This window comes from Rhinolophus sinicus, chromosome 6, assembly GCF_057876585.1.
Source record: "Rhinolophus sinicus isolate RSI-liver-muscle chromosome 6, RSI-T2T, whole genome shotgun sequence".
Classification (NCBI taxonomy): domain Eukaryota; kingdom Metazoa; phylum Chordata; class Mammalia; order Chiroptera; family Rhinolophidae; genus Rhinolophus; species Rhinolophus sinicus.
In genome coordinates this window covers 48,552,604-48,568,508 of record NC_142506.1, presented here as the reverse complement: position 1 = coordinate 48,568,508, position 15,905 = coordinate 48,552,604, and the positions used below count along the sequence as shown (strand labels likewise).

The 15,905-nt window shown below is 38.6% G+C and overlaps 1 protein-coding gene across 9 annotated transcripts in view; it reads right to left on the bottom strand.

Moving 5' to 3' along the window:
* RYR2 (ryanodine receptor 2) overlaps positions 1–15,905 on the bottom strand; it is a 568,842-nt gene that overhangs the window by 191,345 nt on the left and 361,592 nt on the right. For all 9 annotated transcript variants that reach the window (XM_088799091.1, XM_074316770.2, XM_074316771.2 and 6 more), the window contains 4 exons: positions 12,518–12,726; positions 10,511–10,685; positions 1,276–1,484; positions 283–635 (listed from right to left, as the gene is read on the bottom strand). In XM_088799091.1, coding sequence (XP_088655217.1) covers positions 283–635; positions 1,276–1,484; positions 10,511–10,685; positions 12,518–12,726 — 946 coding nt within the window. The remainder of the gene's footprint in view (positions 1–282; positions 636–1,275; positions 1,485–10,510; positions 10,686–12,517; positions 12,727–15,905) is intronic.

The following is a 15,905-nucleotide window of genomic DNA, read 5'->3' as shown; positions in this document are numbered from 1 at the left end:
TTAAAATTTTAAGTAAACTTAGAAGTGATGAAGATAGTAGATTTTATGTTATGTGATTTTTTTTTTTTTTACCACAGTAAAAAATTGCATAAAAGTAACTATTGAGATAGATTATGTGTGGTAACAAATTAGATGGCAAACAGGTTGCTTTATTGTCCCCTGCAGAGACCTTTGGACATAAAGAAGGATGAAGAGAAAGAAAAAAATGACTGGGAAATCCCTTACCTCTACTGCAACCCTCCCCACATAACCACCACATATTTAAAATCATAGATCAGTGACCTTTGTTTCAGACGAGAGGGCTTTTCCTGAGCATAATCTTTGTGATTATTAAACTCTGGTTTCGTAGCTTCTTTGTCTTTGTCGGCTCGATCAGGCACCAGATGTCCATGAGCTGTCTTCATCAGAACCTCAAAGTCAGAATCTGCTTCATAATCTTCCAAATCGTTCTTGGGCCCAAAGAGGCCAGCGGCAGGCAGCCCTCCAGACGTCGTCTTGGAGAAGACCTCTGCACACTCAATCGGCATGCTCAGGCGGTAGAACATGATATCTGTGCTACTGTTCTGAGACCCAAAGGACTTTTGAGTGACCTTCAAACAAGGGCATGTGTCTACGGTGCCGTCTATTCTGGTCACCTGGCAAACGAAAAAGAAGCAACAGTTCAACTCTAATCATCACAGTCCATTCTCTGGACCTGAAGGTCACTAACGTGCATCACAGCTTTAAAACCCAAACATGGCCAAACGTGCCATGATCTTGTAAATGAGATGACTGAACACAGGGAGTACTGGGTTACAGATATACTCACAGTTCTGTTTCGAGCAGATGTTTGGGAAATTCATGCTATAATTATATACAGAGGGTGCCAAAAACATGTATACACATTTTAAGAAAGGAAAAAACTGTATTAAAATTGTAATACCCAATAGATACCGATAACAAAAGATGAATGCAAGTCATGTGTATACATTGTTTGGCAACCCTCTGTACATAATTATATGTACAGAATATACTGGTATATTCAGACTGAGACTAATTCTGTCTATATAAAAAGAGAGTCAATCATTATTAATCAGTCTAATCAGCTACTCATGAAGTATTTAAAATCAGAGGCTGATCCTGTGCTTAGATCCCACTACTGCGGAACACATCAGGGCTGCCATTTTAAGTAAGTAATGATAATTGTCCAAGTAGAACTCCTGTGTGTAAAGATATTCCATTCCTGGTTTCTGGCAATGGTCTGATATTTAAAAAAAAAAAAAAAAAAAAGCAAACCTCAATATGTTCATGGTTTGATGGAACTTGGAGAAATTGCGGAAGCCTCTTGCTTAGCCACATGGTAATGTCCCTGTTTGTATTGACGGCGAATGGCTCATAGCCCTCCTGTAAGCCACAGATGGTGAAATATTTCAAGGTGCTCACATCCTTTCCGAAGTTCAGCCTGCCCACTTGAGCCACCCCAAGGCTACAGACAGGTATGAAACCTACAAGAAAAGAAAATCAAAGTCATCAGCATCATTACTACAAGACCCTGTTAGGATAGAATTACCAAAGGGATTGCTCCAGAACTCTTATCGCTGTGAGATGTCACCCAAAGGTGAAGACCACAGTGGAATACAGAGAGAACTAACATAAAGTACTAACTATAAGGGTCAGAAGATCAATATTTGCTTTTAGCGTGATCATGTACCAAATGCAGCCCGTAGAGAAATTCTCCCTTCACTTTGCATTTCTTCTGTAAAATGAGATACCTATTAAGCAGCCCCCAGTTCTCCAGGATCTTAGGGTGTACAATCATAGAAGGAGATGCTCACCCCTCAGCCCCCCAGCTCAGGAGTGCACAAGGCTCTCTTCCAGAGAACGTGAGAAAGGGAAGTGCCAAAGCGTGTTGCTCCCCCATCTTGTTAATCAGCTTGAGAGATGCACAAACACCTCAGTCTGAACTATAGAATTCTTTACACATAACTCAAAGAAAAAGGATTGGAGGCAACATTTTAAAGGTTTTCATCCACTAATAGCTGTTTTTGATCTTTGAAGGTAACTTTGCCTTTTTTTCCTGGGGTACACTAGATCTAAGCATGGAAAAATGTATACATAAATAATATTTGGACATAGGTGCTAAAATCCTACTGAAACTCCTCCATCTGTCTCTTCTCGGAACGTTACAACCCTTGTATATTAAGCAGGACAGTGCACATCTAACCTACATAATTAAGACATGAAATCAAAGACTAATTTAAAGGAAACAAGAAACTAAATCAAAAGCCATAACAATGAGCAATAGGGGAAAAAACATAAAATATTGCATAAGCTAATCTAATGTGTGGCAGGGTTAGTAAATGTTTTCACTACTGAATAAAAGGGGAAACTATATTAATTCAGTTGTTTCTTTGAGATCTTTTGAGTCAGTTGTTTTTGGCAAGGGGATGAGATGGTATTTTTTTTGGTGGTGAGGGTTTATGTACTTTTCATTTTTTTCTATAATATTTTATACAAAAATGCAGTCAACATAATAAACAAGGTCAGTATTGGAATGCAAAATACAAGTTAAAGGACCTAACTTGTAGATAAAAAACAAACAAACAAACAAACAAACAAAAAAAAGTGGATCCTAAGAATAAGTTAACAATTTTCTACCATTATAATTCATATTTCTTTCCTTGTTGAAATTAGTGGAAATAAAAGTAATACATAACCCTCAAAATAGCACAAGATGATAGAAATTATACCCAATATTATACCCAATAATGTATAATGATTTCACCCAGTTTGTATTCATATACATATACATATACATATACATATACATATATACATATATATATATATATATATATATATATATATATATATATATATATATTCAAATAAATGATTGCATAATACTGCTACCGATCAGGAATATACATATTCAAATAAATGGTTGCACAATAGTGCTACTGACCAGGAAGAACATATCCAGCTGTGTTTAAGGAAGTGTGAATGTTTCTAGCTAAAATTTTTAAAGGCACAGCTGTGTCTGCAGCTGTAACAGCTCTTGAGGCAGTCACCAAGGAAAGTCATTTTAAATAATAGTCCCCCAAGAAAACAAAGAAAAGGATGGCAGAAATACAATAGATCTGAGAAAGCTTGAACTGCATTCCCACAAACTCGCAAATCTAATTTCCACTTGATATAGACTAGGGAATACCAAGATAGAAACATCTCAGGTGGTAAACAGTTATTTCTTTCTAGTCACTTTATCTATAAAAGCAGTTCCCACTCTATAAGGGAAGCTATCAGATACCTATAAATACCACGTTTCCCCGAAAATAACATCTAGCCGGACCACCAGCACTAATGCGTCTTTTGGAGCAAAAATTAATAAAAGACCCAGTCTTTTATTATAGTGAAATAAGATCAGGTCATAAGACCGGGTCTTACATTAATTTTTGCTACAAAAGACGCATTAGAGCTGATGGTCTGCCTAGGTCTTATTTTCGGGGAAACACGATATCTGCAGTGTAGATCTTTGGGTGTTTGTTATATTAATAACTGAACTCTTCTCTATGTTTGAAATACTTTCATTTAGGAAAGCAAGTAACTAGTGTTGTGCACAAAGATTAGTGTCCTAAACTGTTCACTATGGCTATGTTTACAATCACAAAATATTATTTGACAACAAATACATGTTTTGTAATAAGATGAAGTACTATTTAGTCTTTGAAAAACTGATTGTCAAAGGTTTATTAATGTATAGGAAAATATTCACTGTAAATATTTCAATAAGAAAGATACAACATGTGGCTTATTTTTAAAGATGGGAAAACTAAATGAAGAATGTTTTTACCAAAAAATTTCAGAATGGTGCGATCTATTTTTTTGTTCTCTCTTTTTATGTCTCTCAATTTAACAAATTGTCTTCAATGAATATGTATTTTATTATGAAAACAAGGGGTAACCTTTGTAAAAATAAAACATTAACTTAATAAAATGGGATATACCTACATTTTTCTCATATAGAGATGTGTAAAAGTGATGTGGTTATAAAATGCTCCAAGTGACATGTTCTTGAAGTTGTTGGAGTTCAAGTTCTCAGTGCTCGTGAGTGGTAAGTTCAAAACCAGAAATCTAGCTAATTTGACCTTTGGCAAGTTACTTAAATTCTCTAAGCTTTAATCCTTTCTTTTGTAACATCTACCCTATATATATGCTCACTAAATTAAGTTTAAAATGTGGGAAAACGGAAAGAGACACTAAATATCCACAATAAAAGAATGGTTAGTTATGATATGGACACAAGATTAAACATGTGCAGGCATTGAAAATATTTAGGACACACCAAGATTAAACTGTACAGAGAGAGAAAATTAATATGGCAAAACAGAAACAATTGGCTGTTCCAGGAAAACGACGTACAGGTATTCATTGCACGATTCTTACATTTTTCTGAAGGGCTGACATTTCTCAAAATACAAAATTTTTTTTAAAAAAAGAAAAAGTCTAAAGTTATTTTTAAAATTTTTTTATGCCTTGGGACAACATTTCTAAGATTCAATTTAAAAGATGGCAATAGAAAATTATTTTAACATCTCAACTCTTTAAATGAGAAAAATTCATCAGAAGTCAAGTTTCTTTCTAGATAGTGGGAATATATATATGTCATTTGTAACTATTTTCATTATTCTCCTTTATATTTTCCAAACATTCATAAGGTATTATTTTTATGATAAATAGATGCAATTTTTATTAGTTTATAGCAGTTATCCACCTGTAGATGGTATTTTTATTGCTTTATTATTTCAGTCCCCTTTAAAGGAATGTATTTATGAAAGCGCATCTCTAAGTAGAAATTAGCATATTTTTTCTCTTTTTAATTTAAATTAAGTAGAACCTAAAAAATTAAACCATATTCTGACTTCTGAAGATGCAGTTTTAATATGTGTTGTGATACTAAAACAGCCAATATTTCTGAACACTATAGTTAAAAATTAGCATATGCACTGCAGGAGCAACTTGATGGCAACAGCATCAGAGAAGACAGACAGTGGAGACAAACTATAGGTACAGCCCAGTCACCACATGGCAAGGGGCCAGGCTCGGTCACTTCCATTTGGCCAGGACTTGGTACAGTGCTCTGCAGATAAAGGTGCTGACAGAAGATGAAATTCCCAACACAGCGCCTAACAGGAGCTCATGTTCCCTGACCTGATGTTCACCCTAGTGAACACTAATGGCCGTTCACTGAGACCAGGAATCATCACTGTTTTCCAGACGAGAAAACAAATCTTAGCTTAAATCACTCACTCTCACAGTTAAGTGGCCAGAAAAAAAAAACCCGGGCCAGCCAGGGCTGTAAATAACCAGACAGTAGAGATTTCAGGTTTCATGGACCGCTTGGTCTCTGTTGGAACTGCTCAAGCACAAAAGCAGGCACAGTCTATAAACGAATGAGCATAGCTGTGTTCCAATAAAACTTTATTTATAAAAACAGGGGGCAGGCTGAATTCGGCCCTCAGGCCTTAGTTTGCCAACTCCTACTCTAAGCTACTTTCAATATTGTCTCCATATAGCATCAGGTTCCCCATTCAGCAAATATCCAATGAATACCCACCATGTTCCAAATACTGTTCTAGGCACTGGGGATACAGTGGTCAACCAAATCAAAAGGGGTCCCTGACTTTCTGGAACTTACCTCTGTGGAGGGAAGACAGAGAATAAGTAAATAAATAGTTACCAATGTATATAACATAATGTCAGGAAATGATCATTGCTTTCAAGATTGCCTGAATGTTTGTCATAAATTAAACTTGACAGCTTGATAAATGATACCACTCGAAACAATTGCTTCCTAGCAATACACGGTTATTGAGGTTCAATTGTCTATTAGCATGAAGTAGGCTGAACACACTAATGTGTCCACATAATAAAACAGATTTCCATAAACTCATGCACACACCCCGGCACAGGTGAAATTTTGGCCCTACCTTCCTGCCCTTCGCGTTCTCGATCTTCTATTTTCGTTACCTTAAATGATAGCCTGCAAATAATAAAGCTTGGTGACATCTAATGGAAGTTTAGATTAGTACATGAGTCCAGTTAGTTATTGGGCCTGAGTCAGACCCACCCTAACTCTCTGTAAATCTGTTAAGACAGTAACTACAACTATGGCTGAACCGCCTCCTCCGAGAGAAGACAGATGGCTTTAGCAATTTTGACTTGCTCTGTTCACCACCCTGTCTGCCCCAGAGCAGAGGGGTATGTGACGAACATGCACAGCCAACAAAAGAACTGGCAGCCACAGGAAGTGAGGATGTGCGGGCGTGATCCAGGCATGAGATCTGTGGTGGGAGCGAAAATGGAAAGAAGATCACATGCGTGCCAGGTTTTCCTAAGAACATATGGTGTCAGGCTATGATATTTCTGAAATACAGATGGGAATCCACATTTATGACCCAAACCAAATGGCCAAAAACAGATAAAAATTGCCAATATTATACTATCATGTAAACTTGAAGTATTTGATCAGAAGACAAGGAAGCAGAGCACTTATCGGTGGCCTCCTAGGGGCCAGATGACACTAAGCACTTCCCCAGGGGCTGTTCTCAGCTCCCAAAGACCACCCACAGATGCCTGCCACATGGCTCTTCACACCACAGCAGTTTGCTCTGTCAAGTCCAGCAGCAGATTGAACCTCACACTTTGTAGCTATCTTCAGGAAGAGGCCAATCCTTCCCACGGGCTCATCGGATGAGGTCAGGCCCATATAGATAATCTCTATGCGATTAACTGAGAGCCAGCTGATTAGCAACTCGATCCCAAGAGCTGGGTCCCATCATATTCACAGGTTCTGCCCATATTCAGGACAAGAGGCTTACACCTGACCTTGTCCTCCAGGAGTGGGGCCCCTTGACGCCATCTGAGATTCTGCCTACCACAGTGGGCATGACCACCTCTCGTCCTAGGTTCCCTTCCAAGTCCTGATAACGAATGTTTATGGGTCCAACAGCGAGAAGAGGCAAGGAAGAATTCACAGAAGCTCACCAGGCACTTGCCCTGCACTGTGCCTGTATTGACATGACAGCCAAGGGGATCTTCTGAAAGTGAAGATTCAATTCATCTGTTTGTTTTACCCAGAGATACTCTGAAGAGGTTAAAAAAAAAAAGCCCAATAGAAGCATCCTAAAAGAGGAGTTGTCACATAGACAAAACAGCTCTAAACTCGGAAAGCTCTGCTGCAGTGCTGCAGATCAACAGTGGTCTTAACCTTGACCAGATAAAGTCCTGGTGCTTTGTGGGGAGCTGAGGGGGCAGCCTTGCTGTTCTACCAGAGGCCAGTGAATCTCAGCAGTTTGTTCTTTGTCCAGTTAACATCTGAGCTTTAAGGTCGTCCCTATTGGGGGAAGAGATCTGTAACTTTTTAGCAAAGCCCTTCCCACATCTTTATGAAAACCCTGTCCTTACCTGGAACTAACTGAATGGCCACATCTCCACCTGAACTTAACTGGATGACCCCATCTTTGAAAGACTTGTATGATTTTCTTTCTGATATGATCTAAAAACAGCTTATACTGACTGGTTAAGACATAATTTGAGCAAACTACAAAAAATAGAGACATCAACTAACGTTTAGCCATGTTTCTTACCAAGCTGACCAAATAGTGTGAGTATGTATACATGTGTGTACATATACATACATATGTAGATGTATATATTTAGATGTACATATTTTGTATATCAAATTTTTTTCCACCCATCTCACCACACAGTTCTTTTGATTGCTTTAATAGCTAATGTACATATGACTGAGTCGACTGTCTCTGTAACAATTAAAAGGAATTACAAAGATGAGGGAAAAAATGTCAAATAAAGCACAGTGCAGACATAAAGACAAGCTGGATATCAGAACAATTTGAAAATAGAGCAATTATGAAACTTTTTAGTACTTTAGTGACCATAGTATAGTCCTGTGCTAAAGTATCTGCTGACCTAAAGCAATGGTTTTTCGTACTTGTTCCTTTGAGCCCTAGGTGTCCAAGGGTTTTCTCAGTGTTGATGGGTAAGTTACGGAGCTCATCTCAGGGCCTCCCATTAGTTATACCCAGAGATGTTCCATTGAGTTTCTTGTCATTTGGGAAGCTATGAAAGTTAATAGGGAGGGAAAGGAAAAATTCCACTCCCAAAAAGCACTTGTAAGTCACAGGTATGGATAAATTCTTTCCATGGCAGACAATTTAGAATCATGACTTACCCTATAAAGTTAATAGTTATGATCATGGCTCCAGAAAACTTATAACCTGCCTTAGAGACTGAAAGGATACTTCCCCAACTCCCCTCATGAGAGCCCAACAATATGGACCACACAATTTCCAGGCAATTCACCAGCATGCTATATTAACTCTACAACAGATGAATCCGTATAAGTTTCAAGTCATTTTTTAAATTTTAAAAGTTATTTGACATTATACTTGAAGTCAAAAAACAAAGTTGTTGGGCCAGCCCGGTGGCTCAGGCGGTTGGAGCTTCATGCTTCTAATGCCGAAGGCTGCCAGTTTGATTCCCACATGTGCTAGTGGGCTCTCACCCACAAGGTTGCCAGTTCAACTCCTCGACTCCCACAAGGGATGGTGGGCTGTGCCCCCTGCAACTAAGATTGAACACGGCACCTCGAGCTGAGCTCCCGCTGAGCTCCCGTTGGTTGGAGCACGTTCTCTCAACCACAAGGTTGCCGGTTCGACTCCCATAAGGGATGGTAGGCTGCGCCCCCTGAAACTAACAACAGCAACTGGGCCTGGAGCTGAGCTGCGCCCTCCACAGCTAAGATTAAAAGGACAACAACTTGACTTGGAAAAAGTCCTGGAAGTACACACTGTTCCCCGATAAAGTCCTGTTCCCGTTCCCCAATAAAATCTTTAAAAAAAAAAAAGTTGTTATGCGACTGTGCCACTCAGGCTCCCCGCCTCACTGCCATGGACATAGGCCTCTGTCACACTGCAGCACTGACATTTGTCATGAGCTTAAGTACTGTGGGCGGGTATTCCACCTGCTTAGCATCCTAACGTCATCTTGTGAATGCATGTCCTATAGATTAAACAAACAGGATTCACACAGGCATTTCAAGATTTTTACCCTCCAAAGAAGAAAAGCACAGCATGCAGACATTTTTAAATAGCAACCAATTAAAAAAATAAAATCCCCGGTTATAGCCATAGCACTGGCCAGTACAGAGAGGTAACTAAGAAGAAGTCCCCTGCCCCTGACATGCGAATGCTTCTAAAGACAATACCAGAGAAAGGGAGAAAAATGATGAGGATTAGAGTGCCAGTTTCACCACCCAGAGGTATAGGTGTACAAAATAGGAATCAAGTTATAAAAATACAAAATTCCTATTAATTTTGCAAACGTGTGTTTGGGAAATGATGGTCATACCTGCTCAGAAACTTGCTGAATGAATGAATGAATGAATGAATGAATGAATGAATGAATGAAGAACTTAATGCAAATAATGAGCTGGCTAACTTTTGGAAGATCAGTGACAAGTTTATAGAATGTTAAAAGTACCAATTCAGGTGTAGCTTAAAATGTAAATATATATATATATATATATTCAAAGAATAGGATACATCCAAAAGCCATTCTGGACAAAATCATTAGCTCCTTTTGAATGAGATATTCAAGTAGCATTTTATTAAAGGCTGTCTTTTTTCTAAGTTCTAGAGCAACCCTGTCCAACAGAATTTATGAGACGGTGTCAGTGTGCTGTACCTGTGCTGTCCAGTATGGGCAGCGCGAGCCGGAACTCCATACTGAGTGCTTAGGACGTAGCAAGTACCACTAAGAAGCTCAATGTTTCACTTTATTTAATTTAAATTAATGTAAATTAAAAAGCCCCATGTGGCCAGTGGCCACCTTACTGGAAGTGCAACTCTGAAGAACAAATGCCTTCTCATTTGCTTCACAACAGGCTTTCATCTCTCACAGTTCTGCCCCATGTCATCTCAGGGCCCACAGGAGAGGTGTCTGCTCTCTGCATGGTACTTCCATGGGACTTTCTTACTTTAGAACTTCTCCACTGTTCTGAAATGAAGCAAGTGTTGACTTCCTCTGGTATACTGTAATCTACAAATGATTTTCCTCACCTTTGTCATCTCATCATCCAGCATAGGGCCTGATACACGGAGGTTCTCATTACATTTTTATGAAACCAATTAACAGAAAGAAGTGAAAAGCAGCTGAATAAACAGGGGAATTCCAAATGAAAATGTAACATTTGTGGAAAGTGAACCTTTTGCCTGCCATTTATTTTCTTATTCACACTCGTAAAAGCCATTTCTGCCTTATTGAAAGTCTAGCTAAGTAGTACAGATAGCACTTCTGCTAAAGTAATTTCAAGTGTGTCTGATCCAATAAGCCATGTGGGGCACCATGTGACTTCAGGCTGTAGCTCACCTGCGCTGGCCCTCAAACCAAAATGGCGGATATGCAGCATCAGAACAAAGAGCCTCACGGTGCCAACAACCTGAACACTCACCGTCACCAGTGTCAAAGTCCTTGAAAGCCAGTTCTGAACCTGAATCATCAAGAAGGATTTCTCCGTTCAGTGTGAACATCATGGTGTGTTCTGTCATGTCGACCATACACCCCACAACATCGCCGGCTTGCCAAGAGCGCCCAAAGTGCTCACTACCCTGGTGCCAGCGCTGGGCCTAGGACAGAAGAGTCATTTGTCACCACAAAAGCCAGGACAACAGCACCCCCAGCCACCACCACCTTCAGGACCCCGAGCCTGCACATCTGTCCCCTGCAAGACCCTCCGAGACAGGGAGTGTCTGGGATTTCTAAGTCCCTATTAACATGATATGTCTTTGACTTGAGCAAAACCCAAATGCTATTTCATGATTTTGAGTCTTTCATTTTAAAACTCTACTTCACATACTTTCTATTAAGAGAAAAACTGTCCTTAGAAATTAATGTTTCTCCCTACAATGAATGCTTCCAAGGATATGGGTTATGTTTCTCTATGCCCCAAAATACCAAGAATTATAAGCTGAGAATATATCAGTAAAAATGACAACTGCATTTTCATCTACTTCAAAATAAAATTTCATTCTTTGGAATCAATGGCACCAATACTTTAACAAAACAGAAATCTAGAAGTATTTCAGCATAAAAACAAACAAACAAACAAACAAACAAACAAACAAAAAGCTTCAAATCAAATCTAAAAATATTCTTTATATGTTTGCTGAAATACAAGCTAAAGATTGAATGTAGATACCAACACTGTTTTGTAAAGATAGCTGAAACCTTGTATTATAAATATTAGGTTGGTGCAAAAGTAATTGCAGTTTAAAAGGTTAAAAATAATTGCAAAAACTGCAATTACTTTTGCACCAATCTAATACATTTGAAATATAATGTGATAAATGTGACTTTTGAATCTATAGTATTTTCTACTGATTTATAGATACAAAATTAGTTATATTAATTATTTTGTCAGGTACATCTTTAACTTTCCCCTTAAGCATCACCTCCATTGTGAACTGATGTGTAGTGGGATATAGTCACCAATGGAAAACAATAAGATTCTTCTCAAGTACAATATATTGTACTTTTTAGAAAAATCTATTTAACTAAATTAGGTATCAAAAGGTGCTAAATTTTTCTATCTGAAATAAAAAACAGGATTCAGGAAATGTCATGTTTCAGAGCAAAGTGGGTCAGTTGTCCTTGAAGACATAATACTAATTTCTAGCCTAGAAATGCTTTCCCGCACATACATACCTGAGTATCCAATTATCAAATCTCTACATTATTGCTTATTTATTCTAATTTTCTTTTTTAATTAAATGTTTCCTTCATGTGAAAAAGAATACAAATTCACTGAAGAAATTCTGAGAATAAAAATAAGATAAAACAATAAAATATGTATAATTTTATCAACCCCAACTGACTGTTATTATTCTATTTTGGCTATGTTCATATGTACATATTTTTATTTTAAATATTTAAATATTAAATATTAAAGATAAAATAATCCTTAAACATGTATATAATGTATAAATAAATAATAAAATAAGCACCTGACCAGCATTCCCCCAGCTTAAGAAATGAAAGTTACTAACACTGTAGAAAATGAAAAATTTTGGTGATTATAAACCACATAGCCTTAGGTATTCTTGCAGTTATTAAATGTTTGTGCCTATCAGTAATTATTGCTTGAGGATAATTTCTTCCATGAAATTGCTGTGTCAAAGTGTATGCATTTTTAAATAGTATATGTATTTTTCACACTTTTGGTAGACCAGGGTGATTCATCTTTTTTATAACAATTTCACTGTATTTGTGGGGTGGAGAACAATGTTTTGAGACAACAAGGGCAAAAGCTTTCCTAGGAACTAGTTTTCCAAATTTGTGCTCTGGAAGGTGCTGGTGTTACTGTACTACCCAAAGGAAATTCAAGGGAAGCACCACCGTGGCCATGGCCGTGGGGGAGCCTGCAGGCCCCGACGTCTGGTGCATCGCCACGTCCACTCACCTTGAAGCCATCAAATGCAAAGGCACGTTCATCGGAGCCCAGCTCCTGATCAGGCTGACAGCCTGGCCTGCTCCAACCAACCCTCATGTCTCCAGCAGTGACGGCCTCGAACTCAAAATACCACCTTCCTGCCTTCACAGCATAGGTCTTCTCAGCCCGGAAGATGCGGAACCTCTCCCCTGTGCCGCTGCACGCGTCGGCTCGGGCAGCTGTGAATTGAAGGAGAGTCTGGTGACCATCGGACCGGATACTGAAAGAGGGCGGTGGAGATCACACAAGTTTAGTACGTAATTAAACCTCCAGGGGTGATGCTAATGATTCTTTCTATTCTCATCTTGGTTCACATTGTACAAACTGTTTTCCTCTAGATTATCAGCCATTGTCAGAAGGTACCAGGAAGTGGAGAGCACAGGGCTTCCACCGGAGAGGCGGCTTGTGAAGCCTCAGAGACGCGGTGTGTATAGGTGATGCTGATGCATTAGCCTCTTTGCAGGAGGGAATTATCTTTCTGTAGAACAAAAACCTAGCAGCCGCTTGGTGGTTTGGTAGTGGGAGGTGAGACGAACATGAGGGCATAGATGGGAAGAAGAAAGTATAAGAGATTTACACTGCTTTGTGTAAGAAATGAATGGACATCGTGGGTAAAAGAGAAGAGGGGGAAAGCAGCCAGGAAGTGAGGGGGAAAGAAAAAACTATAAATAGCGGAGAATAACTATCCACAAATTTCCCAGACAGGATGGCTGAGGGCAAACTTTCCCACTACCCACATAATCACTGGCATGCGCTACACACACAAATGTTGTGTTTAAGAGATTTGGGGGAAAAATAAAAGGTCAAGTATAACACTGGTATTGGTGTGATGCAAAGGGAAAGAATATCTGTAGGAAATAAGACGCACAGGCACTGGGAGTGCCAGAGCTGCAAAACAGAACCTGGGACCAGGGTGACCATGAGACTGGAAACTCTCAGAAGTCACAGTGCAAAGGGACAGGGTGCACTGAACTGAACCTCACAGGACATGGATATAGGTGAAATACAGAGAAGGAAACGGAAGTAATCTGACCAAAGTCACGCAACTATCGATGGCAGAATCCGGGAGTGGCCTCTGGCTGAGTTCTCTGCTCTCTGCCTGTGGAGCTGGCACAGAGTGTGTAGCTGCTGGTTAAATATTAGTGTTCACCTGTTCTCCTTTTAAGAGTTGGGAAAGACCATAAATAATAAAAGTTTAATAATAACTTCGAGCAATGAAAATAATCTAGATATGCTCTAAAGGTCACCAATAAACACAGTTAGGTCATCGTTAATGATTTAAGATGAAAGTAAAAAAGAAAAATTGACTGAGGTCCTAATTAGCTCCATAGTAGGAGTTAATTTAATGGCATGATGAATTATTGCTTTTTTATGATGTTTGGGGTGATTATAGGGCGTATGGCGGAACTGTATGTGCTAACAAACCTTTCAACCACAGGGTTAACTTTCTGAAAAGCAACACTTTTTCCACCATCCCCCCACAACACACATGCACACACCTTACCACCTAGTCTGTTCCAAGCAACTTTCATGTCTACAGCAGTGACGGTCTCTAATTCAAAATGCTACCTTACATGTGTGGCTCATGCACACAGATAGGCACACTCACATCATGTAACATATTCAAACATCATACTGAAAATGAATGCATTGGTTCTGGTCAAGATGGCAGAGTAGGTGAACGCAGTGCTTGCCATCTTCTGTGACCACATAAAAATTACAACTAAGATATAGAACAATCAACCCAGAGAACCATCTGAAGACTAGCTGAACAGATGTCCTATGACTAAGGATATACAGAAGAAGCCACATCAAGACTGCAATCCTAATAAAAATAACTGCATTCTGCATATGTAACAAAAAAAGGTATGCACTAATACAGTTTAAAAATAAGACACATGTAATACCACACGGAGCATACAGCATATACAAAATTCTCTGAAGAGTAAAAGTTTGCTTTTGATACATTCAGGTTGGGGGTGGACAGGGGCCTGAATGAGAGACAGAAACATCTCTATGGTGAAGGGTAAAAAATTCCTCATGTCCATTACTTAGTAATGGAACGCTTTATGAAAGGTCTTTATGAGAGAAAACTACTTTTTGAGGAAAAAAAGATGAGATATTATGACACTTGACAGTTACTACTACATAGAAAATAGTTGTAAATACGTAATATGGCCAAAAGGAAAAGTCAAATTTTCAGAGTTAATATTTCCTCAATAAACAGCACACAGATCTGCTGCTTCCTTAAATCATGGTTGTAACTTTCCCTAAAGTAATGTAAGAGACAGAATAGGATTTGTGAACTACATAAACATTTGAAGATTACGTTTCAGGAAAGAAGAAAGCTTTTAGGCAGTTACCCGTGTTTTTAATTTTTTCAACATTTGCAAATAAAGTGATACATTATATTCTAGTATGCACTAATAGATAAAACACACTATCTTCTAAGTGTGGACACTAAACTACTGAAAAACTCATACGTTCATTTTCTCCTCATATGTTTCCAGGACATGGGTTTCCACTTATATGCAGTGTGCTCAATGAAAGGAAACAAACTTTAATATCGATTTAGGTCAAATATGTTGGAAGGCCAACTTCATATAAACATAGAAAGATGATTTCCTTAAACCCCACACACATTTCTCTTGGTATTAAAATTGGCCACTAATCCTCTCCACTAATATGGATAATAAAAAAGGGATCGGGGTTATATGGAAAATGTGTGGCAATAAGAGGTGTGACAATGCAGGATTTCTTAATCCTATTGTGTTTTTTTCCTGACCTTACATTGCTGCTCCAGTTTTACACTCACTGATGACACTCAATCTGAACTTGAAATGAATATACAATTTATAGACACATTAGATCTTCCACCAAATGTCCATGTGGTTCATGGCTCATATTCTGCATTTCTCACATTAGTTTCGGGGAACTTGCAACCACAGTTTAAGAAGTAATAGTTCAGGGGCAGCTGGATGGCTCAGTTGGTTAAAGTGCAAGCTCTTAACAACAAGGTTGCTGGTTCAATTCCTGCATGGGATGGTGGGCTGCACCCTCTGCAACTAAAGATTGAAAACAGCAACTGGACTTGGAGTTGAGCTGTGCCCTCCACAACTAGATTGAAGGACAACGACTTAGAGCTGATGGGCCCTGGAGAAACACACTGTTCCCCAATATTCCCCAATAAAAATTTTAAAAATAAAATAAAATAAAAAGAAGCAACAGTTCAACACTCTGTTTCTTGATAAAACACTAATGCTAAATGAAAAATCTAGATCCACAGAAGTTAAAAAAAAAAAAAAAAGACAGAGAGAGACCCAGGTAATCTATAACAAATTTCTTTTGAAAACCTGTA